We start from the raw sequence: 18,876 nt of genomic DNA on the forward strand, positions 1-18,876 counted from the left end.
AGGCGGGAATGTATCAGCCTGTCTGCGCTCCTCTTTTCCCGACTTAATCGTAGCGTCGTAGCTGTTGGTTCAGGACAGAGTTCTCCTTGCCTGGTTGGACTTCCTCCCATTGTGAAAACCAGATGTCGGGACAATCTGGGAATTTGAGGAACTTGAAGGTTTTTTTGGTGTGTGTGTGTGGGGGGGGGGGGGGGGGGGGGGGGGGCTTCTGTGATGATTTTGAATCGTTTGTGACTGCCTCTCCCTCATTTTGTGATCACAGTCTGATTCCGACTGTTTAAAAAAAAAAAAAAAAATTAAAACAAAAAAATAAAAAATAAAAAACTCCCACTTGACCCAAAGGTTGAGTCCCTGCTGACAACACACTGGATACTTTGTACATATGTTTTTTGTTTTGTTTTTCTTTGATCCATAGGTTGACGCTAGAATCTGTCCTCTGCCTTTTTCTTCCCGTTTCAATCTAAATCCCTATGGTGGGTTGTGATCGTTGCCTAGGATGATTGTTTACAATTTGATTCCATGTTATCTCTGGATATTCTGTACATACTGTAATTCGTTTTTTTTAACTTGATAATAAAGTTATCAGATAACACTTAGTTGTCCTTGTTTGTTCTGTGCAAATGTCATTTAATTTTAGCATGTTAGCTGGATTTGGGGAGGGGGGATTTCCGAGACTCGTTTTCACGTTGGATGTCAAATCTTAAGCACTACTTCCAGATCGCAGAGGATCAGATTTTTAATCTCCCGCTTTACCGCTTCAGACGAGGGGTAAAGAAGGACACAACATGAGGGTGTGCCAGGACAGACGAGGGCGAAGATGAAGCCTTGCCACAGAAAAAGGCCAGATGGATGGAGGCTTATATAAAGACTGACAGATTCATGAATTCGTACCATGTGTGACTTTAGATCAGTGATTCCCTCACCACTGAGCACAAGTAGGCCAATCAATACATGCCAAATACATAGTTATGGATAGATTGTTCTGACTAGAGTCCAAGCATAAAACACCAATTCAAGTTGATCAGATCGTTTTTAAATCAAATGGACTCAAAAATTAAATATGGACACCCCCTACCCCAACACACACACTTCTGGAACCTGGAAAGTGGCCATATTGTAGCTGTATACAAAAGTCAAGCAGCAGGTAAAAGCACATAGCTGTATTTTTTTTAAAATATATTCTGTGTCCATTAATATATTTAAAATTAAAACACGTTAAAAACATTTTTACGAGAAACCAGCACTGATTGTGACGTGAGACAAACTCCAATCCGGATTCTATTTCATTAGATTGGTTCACGCAATGGCCTAAATGCAGAATACGTGTAAACGAAGCCAAAACGCACCAAAATATACTTAAAACTTTGTCTGTGTGCGCGCGTGTTGAGAGAGACGACTACATGCTATGTTCCAGGTACCTCAGAATTCGGAATATACAAATACGTTAATAAGGTCGCCCTGTGAGTGACTGGCGACCAGTTCGCGGTGTTGTCCGCCTTTCGCCCGAAGTCAGCTGGCATAGGCTCCAGCGCTCCTGAACAGGATAAGCGGTACTCAGAATGGATGGCTGGATGGTAATAACGTCACACTCGAAGGGCATCTAACGAAACAAAAAAAACACGTACATCTGACGTCACGCCTCTTAAACAGTAATGTATAAAGACAAGCGTATCGTGGTTAAATTCTTACCTGAGCGGACAAAGATGACCACACACCACACGGGTATTTAGATGTCCAACTGTAATCGAACGCAACACTTTATCCTTACCAACCAGACATCTTAATTACAACGAACTCGTTAGACGTTTTTATTTTAAATAACGATTGACACACCCAGTATTTTAACTGTAACTATACTGTACTATATATATGCGTGCTGTGCTATATATTCGCGTTTTTATTGCTAATGTAATTTACATTTGAATTGAAGTCCGCTCTACGTAGAAAAGCGTAGAAGAAGAGTGCACAAAAGCGTAGAAGAAGAGTGGCACCAAAACGGTATGGCGGCTGACAGTTTGTAATGAGCCAGCGAAAGCATCACAGACTCCCGCAAGTTTAAAAGATCTCCCTTATACCTTGTCTGTGGATAATAACCACCGCCAAAATGCTGATCACTTTGAAAACTTTACAACAGCAGACGTTCAAAATCGACATCGACGAGGAGGAGACGGTAAGAGTGTCAAAATCCATGATATCATGTGAGGAGGAGGGGGCGGCATGGGAGTTTGGTATGTGCTGGAAGCAAGACTAATTTTTAAATTTATTTTTAAACATTCAGTGTAAAACACCTATTTGTATGGTTTGTTTAAAATTAATAATAGTGTGCGTGTTTGGACTTTCAGAATTCCTACAGCTTACGTTTAATGTGAATTGAGAGTCACGATTGTCACTGTCCTGTCTGAAATGTCCTCTCAGCATTTAGCCATAGCCCACGACTGTTTACAATGTAAAATAAAACCCGTGTCCCGCCATTGTGAATGTAGTGCGTAACGTTAAGATCAAAGCGACTATTTAACGTTATTCTGCAATCATTGTGATTTTATTAAAATAACAAGCAACTTAAAGAGGATACCTAGGTGACAAAAAACATTGATAACATCAAGAGTGACTTCAACTGAGTTTTAGGTTCAACGATTCCAACGTTTAATGAGTGTTCAGCTTCAGTTTATAGCTACAAAGTACACTTTGTACCATGTATTGGATGCCTTTAGATGTGTGTAGCTCTAACTAACGTTGCGGCTGGGCATATACTGTTGTACAAAATGGTAAAACAATGATTTAGTGTGCCGTGTTTTGCTTACAGGTGACGACATTAAAGAAGAGGATTGAACAAGAGAAGGGCAAGGACAATTTTCCTGTTGCTGGACAAAAACTAATCTATGCTGGTACTCTGTTCTGTTCTTACTATGGTATTTTGTTGCACTTGCAGTTTGAAGTGAATGTATTATTTGTTGCTATGCTTTGAGAAAAAACAGTGGTGCCTTGACATAATAGATTTATTAATTCCGTGACATCGCTTGTAACTCAAAACACTCTTATCTCAACTCATCATTCCCCATTAAAATTAATAAAAATGCTAGTCATCCTTGCCAGGCTCCCAGAAAACAAACAAAATTGTCCGATTTAACAAACTAATAAGTGGGAGGAGTCTTCTATTAATTTGAAGCACTATTTTTTTTTTTTTACCGTACTAAATTATTGTAAATAAATGTAAAGTTTGAAGATGTATCAAGTTTTAAAGTTGACCTAAACTTACCTTTAAACATTGGTGTGGTTGTCTAATACTTCTGTGAAAGTTCTGTGATCGCTAGTGCTTGGGAGGGGTTATAATGGCGTGCAGCTGGTGGGAGAAAGTTGTGGTGGCAAGTCGGGGTTAGTTTCTTGAGCCGTAAGGTTAACGTGTTTCCTTTTCCCACCTCCGTTACAATTGGATGTCATTGAGAAGAGTTTGACAAAAAACAACTGTATACTGTATCAGTCAATATAGCATGTTTGAGAGATGTGTACACGACAAGCGGGTGAGTAAACAACAGCAATAGATATGAATTGGTAGATACAACACGCCCCTTTTGAGCTGCATGCATACAGCAATGCTAAGCTAATGTCCATGCATTACCTTCAATGGGAATATCTCCCCATCCAACATGGCCACCACATAGGCTCGTCGGTTAGCTTAATCTAGTTTTATGTGTGAAAACATAGGCACAACCCAGAAATGCAGGTGCCAGTCTCTCTGTTGATTGCACGAGTGAACAACAGCGGCCAATTCTCGAGCTAACAGACTTTGTCCACTTCAAAGGAACATTTTGATTTCCAACCGAGCACTGTTTTTCTGTCCGTTAAATCCAAAGTTAATTGGTTCCGGCGCATTTAAATCAAGGTTCCACCTTAATATGTTTTTAATTAATAAGAAAAATAGCACTAGTTAAAGCTATTATCTGCAATTTATGGCGCCCCCTACTCCTGGAATTCAGCATTCCAACAAAGGAGTCCGTCACTTCGATATGACATAGACTGTGCCGAGTCCAACTGTCCCCGTCTCCCCCTCTCCCCTGCGGGTGAATATACACCAACATAGTGTATAATAGAGCTGCAGTGAGGTAAATAAGACGGGCGAAAGAAACTGCCAATAGTTCAATATCCAGTGTACAAATACGTTCTCTAACCACTGCGGTGTTACAGTACTTGTTAATGTGGAGACATACACATGCATTTCCGGGTTGCCCCACAAACCATTCAAATAATGTTCATTAGAAAGTAAATATATTGTGTTTTACAAGAATACGTAATTATATTTATAATTTACCTGTGGATAAAAAAAGCAAAGCCTGTAGCCAAAATGTACATCTTTGTGCCTCTCACTGGCCTTTCAAATAAGTGAGCATCTTGTAAAATACTGTATCGCTCCTACGTCCTGATTCTATAGCAACCCACTTCTTCCAACTAGTAATCTTATCGTTTTATGGTTGTAAATGTGATAAAGTACAACATACTGTTAGTGCACCATCAAACGGGGGTTGAGGTGGGAGGGGAATCGGTGGTCGCTTTGCGGAAGACGTTTTTCGCCTGTCGTGCTGCTCTTCTTTCTCATTTCACATCTCGATTATGCTTTTTGTGTCACGTCTCCGGACCTCGGCTGTATGTCACCAGCGATCGATGTCTGTAGGGAGATCCAAGAAGTCGCGACACCCGGCTGGGTGAACCTCTCCACGTCATGACAGTTGGTGAAGCGGCAGCAGTGTTACAACGCTCAGTTATAATCATGGATAACATTTTTCGCAAACCACATCGGTGGGTCACTAGCAAGTTAACTTACACACACACACGAAATAAATGAGATCAACAAAAGCAATAAAAACAGATCAGTTAGAACGAAAGCAGTGCTGGGTCATGACCACTGGACCTTCCACACCGCTGCTAGCAGCCAACCTAGCAGCGTTCCCACGCCAGCCGAGAGACGCGTGTCACGTGTTTTTTTTTTACGTTTATTATGACGTTTTTTTATGTTACAGCTGCAAAGTCTTTTCACCACGGTACTTACAAAGTCTTACTATGCAGATACGTATATTTTGTGTGCCGATATTAGTATATTTTGTACATGTTTATTTTCAAACCTGTTTGTATTGTTCCTCTTTCATTGGTCGAGAGGTCCTGTTTGAATTTGACCTCTTCGATTGGCCGAGAGCGGAGTCCTTATGGCCTCACTCGTCAGTGCGTATGTGCATGTGCAATGGCACGATAAGGTGACATAACGTGGTTTTATATGAGACGACTACAAACAAAAGTTTTATTTCAACGCATTACTTACAAAGTCTGAGTGTGCCAATATAAGTATATTTTTATATTTTGTGTGTAGTTTTAGAACGTTTGGATTGCTCCTCTCTCAGTGCTCAAGTGGAGAGTACCGGTTTGAATATGCCCCTCTCTCATTGGTCGAGACCTGGTCTTTTCAAATCTCAACACCTTGGTACGCATGAACCAGGTTTTTTTCTCCCTCTGCTGGAGCACAGAGGGAGGAAAACCAGGGAATGAGGGTGGTCCTGGGGGGCCACACTGTCACAGTGGACAATTTATTTTTACGTCCTTCACTTTGGCTGCAGGCTTACATCATTTTTCTAATTGCATCAAAATCTGTGTTATGGTTTATTGACGTATTCAAGGATCTAATTACCTCATATAAAATATTCCAATTTAAAATTTATTTTATTTGAAAATATGGCATGTTTAGAGTTATGGTCATAACACAATACAGCTTTTACTGTCCATAGAGGGCATTAAAAAATTATATTTATGGATAGGTTGGAAGCTGCTGAACATTTTGAGAGGTTGTAAGTAAAAAAAGAAAAACATATATGGCTTAGTTATGACATTTAAGTGTCTGTGTGTTTTTTGCCACAAACGCGTCCTAAGGAATTTTTTTGAAAAAACAGCCATTTCTCCAAAACGATAATGCATTAAAAAAAATATGTTCTTATGACCTACTGCCTCATTCAAGGCTCTAATTACCTCATATCAAATACTCTACTTTGAAATTTATTTATTGAAAATATGGCATATTTAGAGTTATGGTCATAACACAAAACTGCTTTTATTGTCCAAAGAGGGCATACCAAAAAAAACAACTATAGTTATGGATAGGTCTGAAGCTGCTGAACATTTTGAGAGGTCGGAAGTAAAAATATTCATATGTATGACTTACTTATGACATTTCTATGATATTGTCTTTTTTGTCACGAATACTTCATTTGGCTACTAAATTCCAACGCAACCTGAGGTTTAAATGATGTTTATTTCTGTTTAATTTTGTCCCACAGGTCAAATCCTCAGCGATGACTCCATCCTCAAAGAATACAAAATTGATGAGCTGAACTTTGTGGTCGTCATGGTGACAAAGGTACAGGGGATATATTTATCTCTCTTTGTAATAATGTGATAAATGAAAAAATAATCAGGGCAGCATGGTGGGTGAGTCTTCTCCAGGTACTTTGGGTCCTCCCACATTCCATAAACATGCATGTTTGGTTCACTCTAGGATTGCCCATTATTGTTAATGGCTGTTCTGTGCCCTGCCATTGGCTGGCGACCAATCCAGGGTAGACCCCGCTACGGTTGGGCATCGTTTGAATTTAAGCGATACCGCTCCCGATTCTGGTTTTTCATTTCGATTCCGGTTCCAAACGATTCTCGATTCCGATTCTTGTAGGGGGCTGGGTCAAAAAAAGTTTGCATGGTTTAAATAAAGGGTATCCAAATTATGAACATCCATTTTTTTAGCAGCCTGCAGCATAAACTAAGATGAACATTTGTCTCAGCGTTCTTTATAACCAGTATCAATGTCAAACCTGTGAACTAAAAGGCAATGTGTGTGGCACTAACCGAATTGACTTAATATTCATTAATTACTGTTTCAGCTAGAAGTTAAATATAGTATTGTTAAAATTGTTATTTGCGACTGTTTTATCACGTCAAATGGTTTATGAGCAAGTTTTAACTTGACTTCCTGTTTTAAGCATGTAGCCTTTTATTTTGAATGGTACGCACTAGGGTTGGGAACAATAAACCGATACGACCGGATAGCCATTCATAAAGGCAGGAGATACGTTATCGATACAAATCCTTAGTAGTAAGTAATCCTTAGATACGTCTGTTGTAGGGCTGCAGACCGGATATCGCAAGGCTAGGAATTAGGCTTTACACGATCAGGATTTTTGGGGCCGATCACCAAGTTAAAAAACAAAACAAAACGATAACCGATCACCAATCCGATCACAAGTTGGAGCAATGTGTCCGTTTACATGACTTGTTCATTTATTGTATATACTCGTGTACTTTATGACTTGTTCATCTATTGTATATACTTGTGTACTGTATACTGAGTACTGTATCCATCCATCCATCCATTTTCTGTACCGCTTATCCTCACAGTGTCGCGGGCGTGCTGGAGCCCATCCCAGCTCAAAATTATTCTCTAGCATTTTAGACAAGTTAAAACATCAATCACCTCTAGGGGGCATTCAACCATCTTGTTTGTCTGAGACACCGCAAAATAGTCCCAGCCCCATGACGTATTTTTGAACCGACAGAAAACTTTATTGGCCGTCAGATAGTTGCAGTACTGCGCCACAAGACACGTGACAAGGCTAAAAATAAACTAGCTTTTGGATTCATACGCAACGGCGACGCAACGTTAAATGTCTTGTGCGGAGCCGATCGATGACGTCATTGATCGGAACTCCGAATTATGACATGAAAGCTGATCAGCATAAAATGCTAATTATCGGCCGATACAGATCACACCGATCAGATCGGCGTAAAGTCTACTAGGAATTGGTTGCCTGAGGCTTGATGGTTTTCATCTCGTAAAACAAGTGCGAGAGGTCTCACGCTGTGCTCTGCAGGTAACGTTATGTTTACAACCAAACGTAGTAGTGCTGGATACGAGCGACACTACTAGTTCAACTACATTTCTCGGTAGCGTAACTATTTCAACATGAAATAGATTTTCAGTAGTTAAGCTACTTTCGTGGTCACGGCGATAGCAAAGTAGCGTTCCAACAGGAGTTGTAAACATTGAATTTGACGTCACATTACGTACCTTATCTCAAGTCCGGTGATTCCGTGAGAACTGGAATGTTAGTCCCTGTTCCAATCGGTTCTCGAAGCCCAACCCTTGACCCCGCCCCTTTCCCAAAGTTAGCTGGGTTAAGATTCAGCTCACTGGTACCCCAAATGAAGACAAGTGTTCTAAAAAAATTTAACCTGTGTAAATAATGTGCATTTGTGTCCTAATAAAGCCTAAAAAGGCCTCCGCTCCATCTCAGCCGTCACCAGCTGCGTCGACGGCGAGCACGGCACCCCCTCCGACGGCGTCGTCCACTTCGCACAATCAAACAACACGACTTCCAGCGGACGGCCAAGCAGAAGCGAGGCGACCTGCTGCTGCTGCGGCTGCTGACCAGGCTGCTCCCGCTATGGGGTAACTGTGTGAAAATGGGAGTAATGTCTTGCGTTTTGTGGCATTCACAAAAGTAGTCTGCTTTCTCTTGCAGTGTCTGGGAGACTTTCGGGAACCTAATGGACGAGGCAGGTTCAACTGTTGGTAAGACCACGTTTTGTTTTGAAGTTGAACACAGTCTATTACTTGATGCTGGTGGATCTCTATTTTGTTTAAAATAGAAATAAAAATTCCTGTGAGAACCAAAAGTCCCAACTGTCGCCATCATATAACTTTTATTAACTGTCACGCAAGTTTAAAATGAAATCAACCACTAATGTGGTCAGCTAAGCCGACCACAAAAATTTGTTGACGCAAAAACTTCTGTCTTGAGACAATAAAAACTATTCATAAAAGCGTATTTGCGCCGCCCAGAATCATTTGGCCACTGTCCATGTTTACCACATGCACTTTTTGTTGTCTCAAATTCTGTACAGTTTATACCATACACTCAGTACCAAAATGAAAATAAAATGCATGTCAGTAGTAATAAAAAAAAAAAAATTGGGGGGTGGGGGCGGTGAAATATCTGTAAGATAATTGATTTTAAAAAGATTTGGTAGTGACAGCCCAAAAGACATTAAATGTAACACACAACACTCTACCTTTTGAACACGTGTCATGCACATGGTAGCTAACTGGCTAATACAAGAAGTTTACATAGCATCTTCACTCATTGCTCCTTCTTGCTAATCATCACAAGTACCTTATATTCACCGACCCTAAGGCGCACTTAAAAGTCTTAAAAGCCTTATAATGCGGCACGCCTTATGTGTGCACAGAGTTCCAAAATCTGTAAATGTTGTGTGACTTTGATGAGCGCTCCGCTTGACTGACTGGGAGCATTTCCTGCCGACACGCTGCTTATATAGAGGAAAGGCGGACGTGACTGAGTACAGCATGCGGACGTAAAGGGAGAAGGGTGCGCGTGAAGGAGGACGCTAAAGGCACACGCCCAGTAGGTATATAGCGCCGGGGTGTGCATTGTGCAAAACATCGGTTTGGCTAAGGACCCCCGAAAATGGCACTTACGAAGAGACGCGCTTATGAATCAAAGTTTAAACTGCAAGCTGTCAGTTATGCGGAGGAACATGGGAATCGAGCAGCTGCGAGAGAATTCAAGATCAACGAATCCATGGTTTGCAAGTGGAGGAAGCAGGAAAACGAGCTTCGCCAAGTCAAGAAGATGAAGCTGAGTTTCCGCGGAAACAAGGCAAGGTGGCCCTAGTTGGAAGACCAACTCGAGCAATGGATTAATGAGCAAAGACCAGCCGGGAGAAGCGTCTCTAGAGACACCATTCGACTGAGGGCAATAACGCTTGCAGAAGAAATTAAAATCGAACATTTTCAAGGAGGTCCGTCTTGGTGCTTTCATTTTATGAAACTGTGGCACCTATCCATCCGGGCAAGGACTACCGTGGCGCAGCAACTTCTGGCGGATTACAAGGAAAAGCTGGCCATCTTCCGCTCCTACTGCAGTAAAAAGATTGCCGACAAACACATCCAGCCCAACCACATCACCAACAGAAGGGGACAACCACGGTAGCGATACGCACAACGCAGCATGAGAAGTCTGCTTGTAGTGTTGTGCTTGGTTGCCATGGTAATGGACAGAAACTGCCACCTACGGTGATTTTTAAGAGGAAGACGCTGCCTAAGGAAAAGTTTCCAGCCGAAGTCATTGTTAAGGCCAATCAAAAAGGCTGGATGGACAAGGAGAAAATGAGAGAGTGGCTGAGTGAGGTGTACGTAAAGAGACCGGATGTTTTTTCCCACACGTCACCGTCCCTGTTGATCTGTGACTCCATGCACGCCCATCTCACAGCCGCTGTGAAAAACCAAGTGCAACTAAGACTGGGAGGCAATGCCGGGCGTGTTACGCCACCATATGTGAATGGATTGTGGATGCTTGGGCTAAGGTATCTGCTTTGACTGTTGTCCGAGCTTTCGCGAAAGCCGGCATCAGTGCTGAACAGCCCCCCCCCGGCAATTAGACTGACTGTCAATGACGAGAGGGAACCCGGCGTGTTTGTTGGAGAACTTGCTCAGCTGTTCATTTCGGATACAGAAGATGAGGACTTTGATGAGATTTGTGGATGAGGATTGATAAAAAAAATAACATGAGTACATTGTTAAATACTTCAATAAAGTACAACCGAACTCAGTTTTGCTCCCGCTGCCTTTTTAAAAGGTGTGCATGCATGCTACCGTATGTTTTAAGCTAGCGTATGTTTTACCATGCCTGTGCCCAATAATACAGTGTGCCTTGTGTGTGTGTTAAATACAGAAATAGACCCCATAACTTAGACTGCGCCTTTTAATACAATGCGCCCTATGGTCGTGGAAATACAGTATATGGACTCGAAAGCAAAACAGTCTTAAGCTCAAAGAAGTTGATCGATGACATCTGAGAGTCAAACTGGTACCGGAAGCTAATGTTAGCACTGTTTACATCCTTTCTGAGTGCTCATTTTTATCAAACAGTGCAAAAAGCTGTGCTTAAATGCACAAGTCCAGTCACACCAAAATTTGGCAAAATAAGTTCGTTATTCTTCTATTTATTTCAGTGTTATTTGCAATAGACTAAAATTGTTAAGGTAATGTTGCAGTCTACATCTTCACTCAGTCTGTTGTGTGTAATATCACAAACATGGATTGTTCACAAAAGGTTGGTCAGTACCAGCTCTAGCTGTGTCCTGACAAGCAAGCCAGCTAGTGTGAAAAGCTAAGATAGCAATCTACATCTTCAATCAGTGATCCATTTTTTCAGTTAGTACCAACAGATGGATTGAAGTGCACGACACCAGTCAAAGAAGAGCAACGATACTTCGTTAATCAGTTGATGCTGGCTGAAATGAGGTCTATTATGGCACACTGACGTCAACATTATCCATGTCCCAAAATATGTATGATATGTATGACATGTAAGACATGATTTCCCAAAGATTCGGTCTAACCTCCAAAGTGCTCTTTGTTGCCATTGCAGTGTCGGGCGCGTCGTACGATGCCATGGTGACAGAGATGATGCTGATGGGCTATGAGAGAGAGCAGGTTGTGGAGGCGCTAAGAGCCAGCTTCAACAACCCCGACCGAGCCGTGGAGTACCTGCTCTCGGTAAGAACTGACAATCAGTCGACAAGGGAATTTTCCACCTTTGGAGGTAATATCAGAGCTGTAAGATGCATTTGTGTAAACTTAAAGCACATTTTAAACTCTGTAAAAGTGTTTTCTGTGTCACTGTTGTTTGAAATGGCATTGACACAAAACGGGGGGGGCGAAGTCAACCATTTTCTGCGTATCAAAGCCGTAATAGAGGCAGGACACCATCTGTGTAAAGTCAACTTTACACTGCCTTTAAAAGTTGTTCCATATAAACAGCACCAACACTGAATAGGGGGAGAAGTTGACCTGGCAATTTTCTGCCGACCTGGAGGTAATATCCGAGCTGTAAAAGAGAGAGGACACTGTTTGTGTGAAAAGACCCTTTTACACTGCCTGAAAAGCTGGCAATTTCTGCCTCTCTTTTGTGTCGTTCCGTGTCAAACAGCTCCAACATGGAATGAGGGGGGAGAAGTCGAGCCACCAATTTTCCGCCTTCGGAAGTCATAGCAGAGGCGGTATAATGTATGTGTTAGGCCCTCTCATATTTCCCTGAAAAGCTTTTTTGTGACATTCTCTATCAACATGAAATGCAGGTATTAAGTTGACTTGGTTATTTTTCCACTTTTGCCAGTAGCATCAGAAGCGGGACGATATGTGCGTAAAGGCTCTTTGACACTACCTGAAAAGGCTCTTGTTCACTGACTTAAACAATGTTCAGTTACTGCAGAAACAAGGGGGTGGACTATGTTGCCCTGGCAATTTTGCATCTTTTTTCTCATGTCGCTGTTCTGTAGAAATGGCACAAGTAGGAAAGGTGAGGCGACATCTATATTTTCTGCGTTATGGAGGTAGTATCGGAAATGTTATAAAGGCGGAACGCTGCCTGTGTTTAAACGTATTCTGTAATACTGGGACCAGGTTGTAGTTTTAAAACCCAACACTCATCTGTTGTGTTGCAATGTTGTGTTGCAAGCAGTTGTCTCTGTCAAACAAGTATTTTAAACGTCTTTCTATACCTTGTACAGTTCAGATATCAAACATGTCATGACTCATTCCGCAGGGTATCCCAGGCAGGGACCAGGTCCTGGCTAGAGGGTCTGACACCGCATTGAGTGGAACTCCAGCCGGACCCACTGGGGATATAAATGACCCAGATAGCATGGGTGCCTCACAGGATACAGGTAGCTCACTCTGCAGCTGAACTGATTTCTTGTTAAATCCTAACGTAATGGATTGACTTAATGGTCGTTCTGGCAGATAATCCGCTGAATTTCTTAAGGAATCAGCCTCAGTTCCACATGATGCGGCACCTGATCCAGCAGAACGCCTCACTGCTTCCCGCTCTGCTGCAAGAGATCGGTAGGGAAAACCCAGAGCTGCTGCAGGTAAGTACAGACACTTATATGTAATACACATGCAGTGTTTAAACCCCCTTTTCCACTAATGCCTACATCAGAGTACAGGATTTTAGCCCCGATATTGTTGTACGATTAGCCATTGCGGCGGATTTCCCGGATCGGGCCCAACATAGGTTGTTTGCAACGACAAAATTTATTGTAGTGTGACATAATCCACGACCCACGCTTTGGCCCTACTATAGCTCTAAGACGGCAAAATGAAAAGTCCAGGATGTTTTTTTTTTTGTTTTGTTTTGTTTTGGATATCGTCTGTGTAGTGTGATATATCAACGACAACTCTCCGACAGCGCACCTTGATGTCAACCAATAGGATTGCAATTGCGACCGGTGCTTCGCCTCCCTTGCTCGTCGTCGTCAACATACTTGGGCGCTGTTGCCAACATTTGTCAACATTTACACGCACACGAACCAATGTTTACTGAAACTTTAGAAAATGATTGGGCAGAATGCCAGCATGTTTACTTAAAACATCAGTGCTAACACTAGCTTGCTAGGCTACATAACGTTTTGTTCCCTTGCGAGCCGTTTCATATTAAAAGTATGTGAACATACCTCAAGCTCTACTTGAATGCTCCACTCTCCACTCTCGAGCAATGGTGAGACACCACGTTTTTTCCTCTTTTTGTTCCCCCCCCCAACACAGTACAATACATTGGTTATCGTTACCATTGAAATGGGTGTATCCGGTCACGTTGACCAGTGACACGTTTTCTGCTCCCGCCTACCCAACAGTGTTTGATTTGACAAGCTAATGCCCAGTAATCGTAAATGATGGGAATATAGTGGTATCATAATAAATGTTGTGTCGTGGTGCCAGTGGCTTACCAAGATAAAGCAACATTTTATGGCAATAGTCTGACATTACAGTCCCCTCCAAACGTATTGGAACGGCAAGGTCAATTCCTTTGTTTTTTTTTGTATGCTAATACATTTGCATTTCAGATCAAAAGATGAATATGTGACAAAAGTTCAGAATTCCAGTTTTTATGTTATGGTATTTACATCTAGATTTGCTAAACGGCTCAGGACAGAGCACCTTTTGTTTGAACTCACCCACTTTTAAAGTAAGCAAAAGTATTGGAACATGTGACTAACTGGGTGTTGCCTTTTAGAATGATTGCTTAAACATTCGATGGTGCTTGTGTTTGGCTTTGGCTTTCACTTGTGAAAACTGCATTTGTTGTTAAGCAAACATGAAGACCAGAGAGCTGTCTATGGGAGAAAAGCAAACCATTTTGAAGCTGAGTGAACAAGGAAAATTGATCAGACCTACTGCACAAACATTGGCAAATTTGGACTGTCTTGAAAAAAGAAAAGAGGAAACTACTGGTGTACTGAGATACAGACCTTGAACAGGTCGGCCAACGTTAACTAAAGTTTAAAAAAAACGACAGTCAGTGACATCACTGCCAACCTCCACAGGGCAGGGGTGACGCTATCACAAGCCACTGTTCGAACAAGAAGAAATATACAGGCCATACCACAAGATGCAAACCACTCATCAGCAAAAAGAATCAGAATGCCAGATTGGATTTTGGAAAGAAGTACAGAGATTAGCCACAAAGGTTTTGCAACAAAGATTTATGGACTGATGAGATTAACATCTACCAAAGTGATGGAGAGGCCAAAGTATGAAGAAAGAAAGGATCTGCCTATGATCCAAAACACACATGCTCTTCTGTGAAGGATGGTGGAAGTAATGTCATGGCTTGGACTTGCATGGCTGCTTCTTGAACGGGCTCACTAGTCTTTATTGATGATGTAACTCATGATGGGAGCAGCAGATTGAATTCTGAAGTCTACAAAACCATTTTGTCTGGCAATTTACAGAAAAATGCATCCAAACTAAATTGGGAGAAACTTCATGCAACAAGACAATGACCCAAAACACCCTGCCAACACAAACAAGGACTTCATCAGGGAGAAAAATTGGAAGTTCTAGGACTGGCCAAGTCAATCACTAGACCGTAACACAATAGAGCATGCATTTTATCTCCTGAAGGGAGAAACCCCCAGAAACCAACAAGAACTGAAAAAGCCTGCATTCAAGGCCTGGAAAAGCATTTCAAATGAAGAATGCAACAGTCTGGTGAAGTCAATGGGTTGCAGGCTTGATGCAGTTATTGCAAGTAAATGGTATGCCACCAAATATTAAACGTTATTCACTTTAAGTTGATTGAATAATGTCTGTTTGTGTACTTTTGCTCACTTGAAAAGTGGGTGGCTTCAAACAAAAGGTGTTCTGTCCTGAGTTGTTTAACACATCTAGATGTAAATACCATGAAACAAAAGCTAGAATTCCAAACTTCTGTCTCCATATTAATCTTTTGATCTGAAACCCAAATGTATTTGGTATACAACAAAAACAAAGGAATTGACCTTGCCATTCCAATACTTTTGGAGGGGACTGTAGTGCCATCGTGAAAGACCACATTTGTCTTGTCGTCTGATCCAGGCATAAGCGGTGTCGAGTGAACCCCCATTTATCGCAGGGATATGTTGCAGACCCACCCGCCATAGGTTAAAATCCACGATAGACTATATAAAACTTATTTTTAAATGGTTTCATTACACCTACATATTTTAAATAAATGTAAATGTATTAAAGTACACGTAAACATTAAAACACACGTTTTAATGTATTCCTTACCGCTTGTCCTCACGGCGCGTGCTTGCTTCAAGCTGTTTATTTGTTTAGTGTAAAACTGACACACAAAACAAAATTAAACATTGTATATTTAAACACCAAAATGTTAAACTAAACCATATAATTTTGTCAGATAATTTTGCTCAAATTCTGCTCGCTCAATGCTAACATATAATGCTGAATGCGATAGATGGGCTAGCAGAAATTAGCATGTTTGTTACGATAATTATAAACCTTTTAACAGCTGCTACTTTCATGCACACGGAGCAGCAACACACGAACAGCATAAAACAAGAGTATTTAACATTACATATTTAAGCACCAAGATATTCTGTCTTTGTGGTTATTGTCACACTTTTCCCATTATTGGCGCCATCATGAAAAATGCACAAAAAAGCCAAATAAGAAGTCTTAACTAGTCTCAATAAGCAGGCAGACCATTTCTTATATCACAGTAAGTTCTAGTCCTGTTTCTATGGATATGGTCACACTTTGGCATCACTGGTACACCTTTTCTGTCTTCTCATTAAAAAAAAAAAAAAAAAAAAGCCAGAGATAAGTCTTAACTTTCATAACAAATGAAATAAAATGAAATAAAAATATTATCCGCTGTTTATACTACAACAGACCCTCACCTATCTCGCAATAAGATCTATTTCTTGTTCTAGTGTTATCAGTACACTTTTGCTGTTGTGTGTGGTGGAATCATAAATTTAAAATACTTTGATATTCAAGTAAATTGACTACAAGCTTGGTTACAAAATGAAATAAGATCGATAGTCAGGCTAGCGCTACATCTCCACTACTAACGTTTTATTTCCCCCGTCGCAGGAGATCAGCAACCACCAGGAACACTTCATTCAGATGCTAAACGAGCCTCTCCCCGAGTCGCCCGGGCCCATGGCCGACGATTCCGGGGGCTCAGGAGGGGTGCAGAGCAACTCGCAGAGCGGCAGCAACATGAGCTACATTCAGGTCACCCCGCAGGAGAAGGAAGCCATCGAAAGGGTGAGCACACGGGTGGAAAGCCCACGCCTTAACACCATTCAGTGGAACCTCGAAATTTGGAATTAAATTACAAAATGTATGCCTGACTTATGAAAAGCGATTAACTTTGGTTGCTTTTTCCTCTGGATTTAGTTTTTTTTTTCAGTTTCAAGAGGGTAGCAGTGATGGCAAATAAGAAAAGTTTATCTACCGTATAGAATAGAATATCCAGTGTTGCCAATGTAGCTAAATTTTTCCAACTTCTCGAGCAATCATTTTTTTTCTAGCGACTTTTTGGGACGCTGTTTTGTGATGCCGTTTGTCGACCGGTGGGGGTGCTGACTGACCGCCAAACGCTTGTTGGGGCAGGGGTTTGCTGACAGGATCTTTGCTATCGCGGACCGCCAAATTTCTGCTCACAGCTTTAAGTTTCATGGAAAGTTTCGTTCCACTTTGGAGATTCCACAAGGCGTGTTTACATCTTATTTGTGCATATCCCATGTGTCTGTTGCAGTTAAAAGCCTTAGGCTTCCCGGAGGGGCTGGTGATACAAGCTTACTTCGCGTGCGAGAAGAATGAGAACTTGGCTGCCAACTTCCTTTTACAGCAGAACTTTGATGACGATTGAGAGACGATCTGACTTTTGCTTTTAATTTTTGTTGTTGTTGATTTCTTACATTTGATTGGCGCTATTGAATATAAATATATAAGCCATTTACATGCCTCTAACCCCCTAAAAATGAATTTATTTACCACTGTGTTGATTGATTAGTAATCTAATCTTTCTGCATTTTTTCCGAATACAGTAATGACACTTTTTTCCATGTAAAGGAAGATCAATATGGTTTGAAATGGCTGTATAATTTACACATAACCATCTTATTTTTTATTTTTACAAACTCTTAACTTAATAATCATGACACCATTTTTTTGTCCCCCCCACCCCCCTCACACATGCACACAAACCTTATTCGCATGTGAACCAGCTGGAGTTATGTGCTTTATACACATATTAATTAAGTCATTTAATCTTAAATAAATACCATGTGTTCTACTGTGTATGACCTCCAGTTCAACTATTTAACCTCTTCATTACTATTTTGGATAATTTTTGTATTACTATCTCCTTGACCTACCTGTTGATATGATTCAACATTTTCAATGTGTTTCCAATGCATTAGTCTAGGTGTTATGATAGTCCCATGAGTTGATGAGTCTGCAGTGTTGTGCTTTACAAAGGGAGCGACAGAGGGCACCAGAGGCCACAACAACTGGTGAGTCACTAAATGGGTCAACTTTGATTTCTAATGAGACTTTTAATGCGTTTAAGAGTGTTGAAACTTTCCTTTTGAGGTGTGTTGACTAAAGCATCAAATCTCAAACGAGAGTCCGTCATCACTAACTTGGTGGTTTGTGCTATGAGATCTGTTTGTAAGCTAAAACTGCTGTGAATGAAATAATAAAATTAATTGACATTTTGATGAAAAAAAATCGTCTTTAAAATGGCAACAGTATATGTAATTTTTTAGGAACCTTATTTTAATTTAACATTTATAAAAAATGGCAAAAGTAATTTTTCATTTTTAACCTAAAAATTACAGGTCTTAGTGGCAAACGTTGACATTACAGTATACTTTTTCTTGTTTAAAAAAAATAGTTTTTCTTTTAAAATTTAAAACCAGTACATTTACAGGTTTTTAGTGGTCAAATTATAATAAAATATGTTTTTAAATTCTGTGATGGCAAAATGTATTTTTTCTTTTAAATTACAGCAACAAATGAGTCTGACATGGTTTACCTTTGACGTCTATGCGGTTTGTCGATTGAATACAAAAGTCAATGGCATAAGGCTTGTATAACGGGTGGATTTGAAGTCGCTGACATTGTGACGTAGTTGTCAATATTCATACCTGTTAATTCATACAAATATTCGTACCTGCCCACTCAACTAAGCTGAACAGCAACAAGGCATTTCCGGGTTTCAAGCGAGCAAGTAATGATCGCAATGGGGTTGGTTGCCGGCCGCAAGGGATTCTGAGCGGAGGGGTGGGTGGAAAAGACATTGAAGGATGTGACGTCGCTATGAATGCATGAGATGCACCGTTCAATGCCAAGCTCTTTTCCATATTCAAATGCTGAAGATGAGCGAGCCAATCAGAGCAAAGCTCATTTACGTGTCGAATAATGAGAAATCCAACCGTCTCAAATGCCAGGCGGAAAAGACCAAC

The 18,876-nt window shown here is 41.0% G+C and overlaps 1 protein-coding gene across 1 annotated transcript; it reads left to right on the forward strand.

The window, feature by feature from the left end:
• Positions 1-1,919: 1,919 nt before the first annotated feature.
• Positions 1,920-18,170, forward strand: rad23b (RAD23 homolog B, nucleotide excision repair protein). Its single transcript, XM_061698304.1, has 10 exons — positions 1,920-2,170; positions 2,804-2,885; positions 6,315-6,394; positions 8,295-8,476; positions 8,550-8,599; positions 11,481-11,608; positions 12,657-12,777; positions 12,854-12,981; positions 16,493-16,669; positions 17,163-18,170. Exons 1-10 carry the CDS (start codon positions 2,105-2,107, stop codon positions 17,274-17,276), a joined length of 1,128 nt encoding a protein of 375 aa, XP_061554288.1. The 5' UTR covers positions 1,920-2,104; the 3' UTR covers positions 17,277-18,170.
• The last annotated feature ends 706 nt before the right edge of the window (positions 18,171-18,876 follow it).

This window comes from Phycodurus eques, chromosome 15 (genome assembly GCF_024500275.1).
Source record: "Phycodurus eques isolate BA_2022a chromosome 15, UOR_Pequ_1.1, whole genome shotgun sequence".
NCBI lineage: Eukaryota > Metazoa > Chordata > Actinopteri > Syngnathiformes > Syngnathidae > Phycodurus > Phycodurus eques.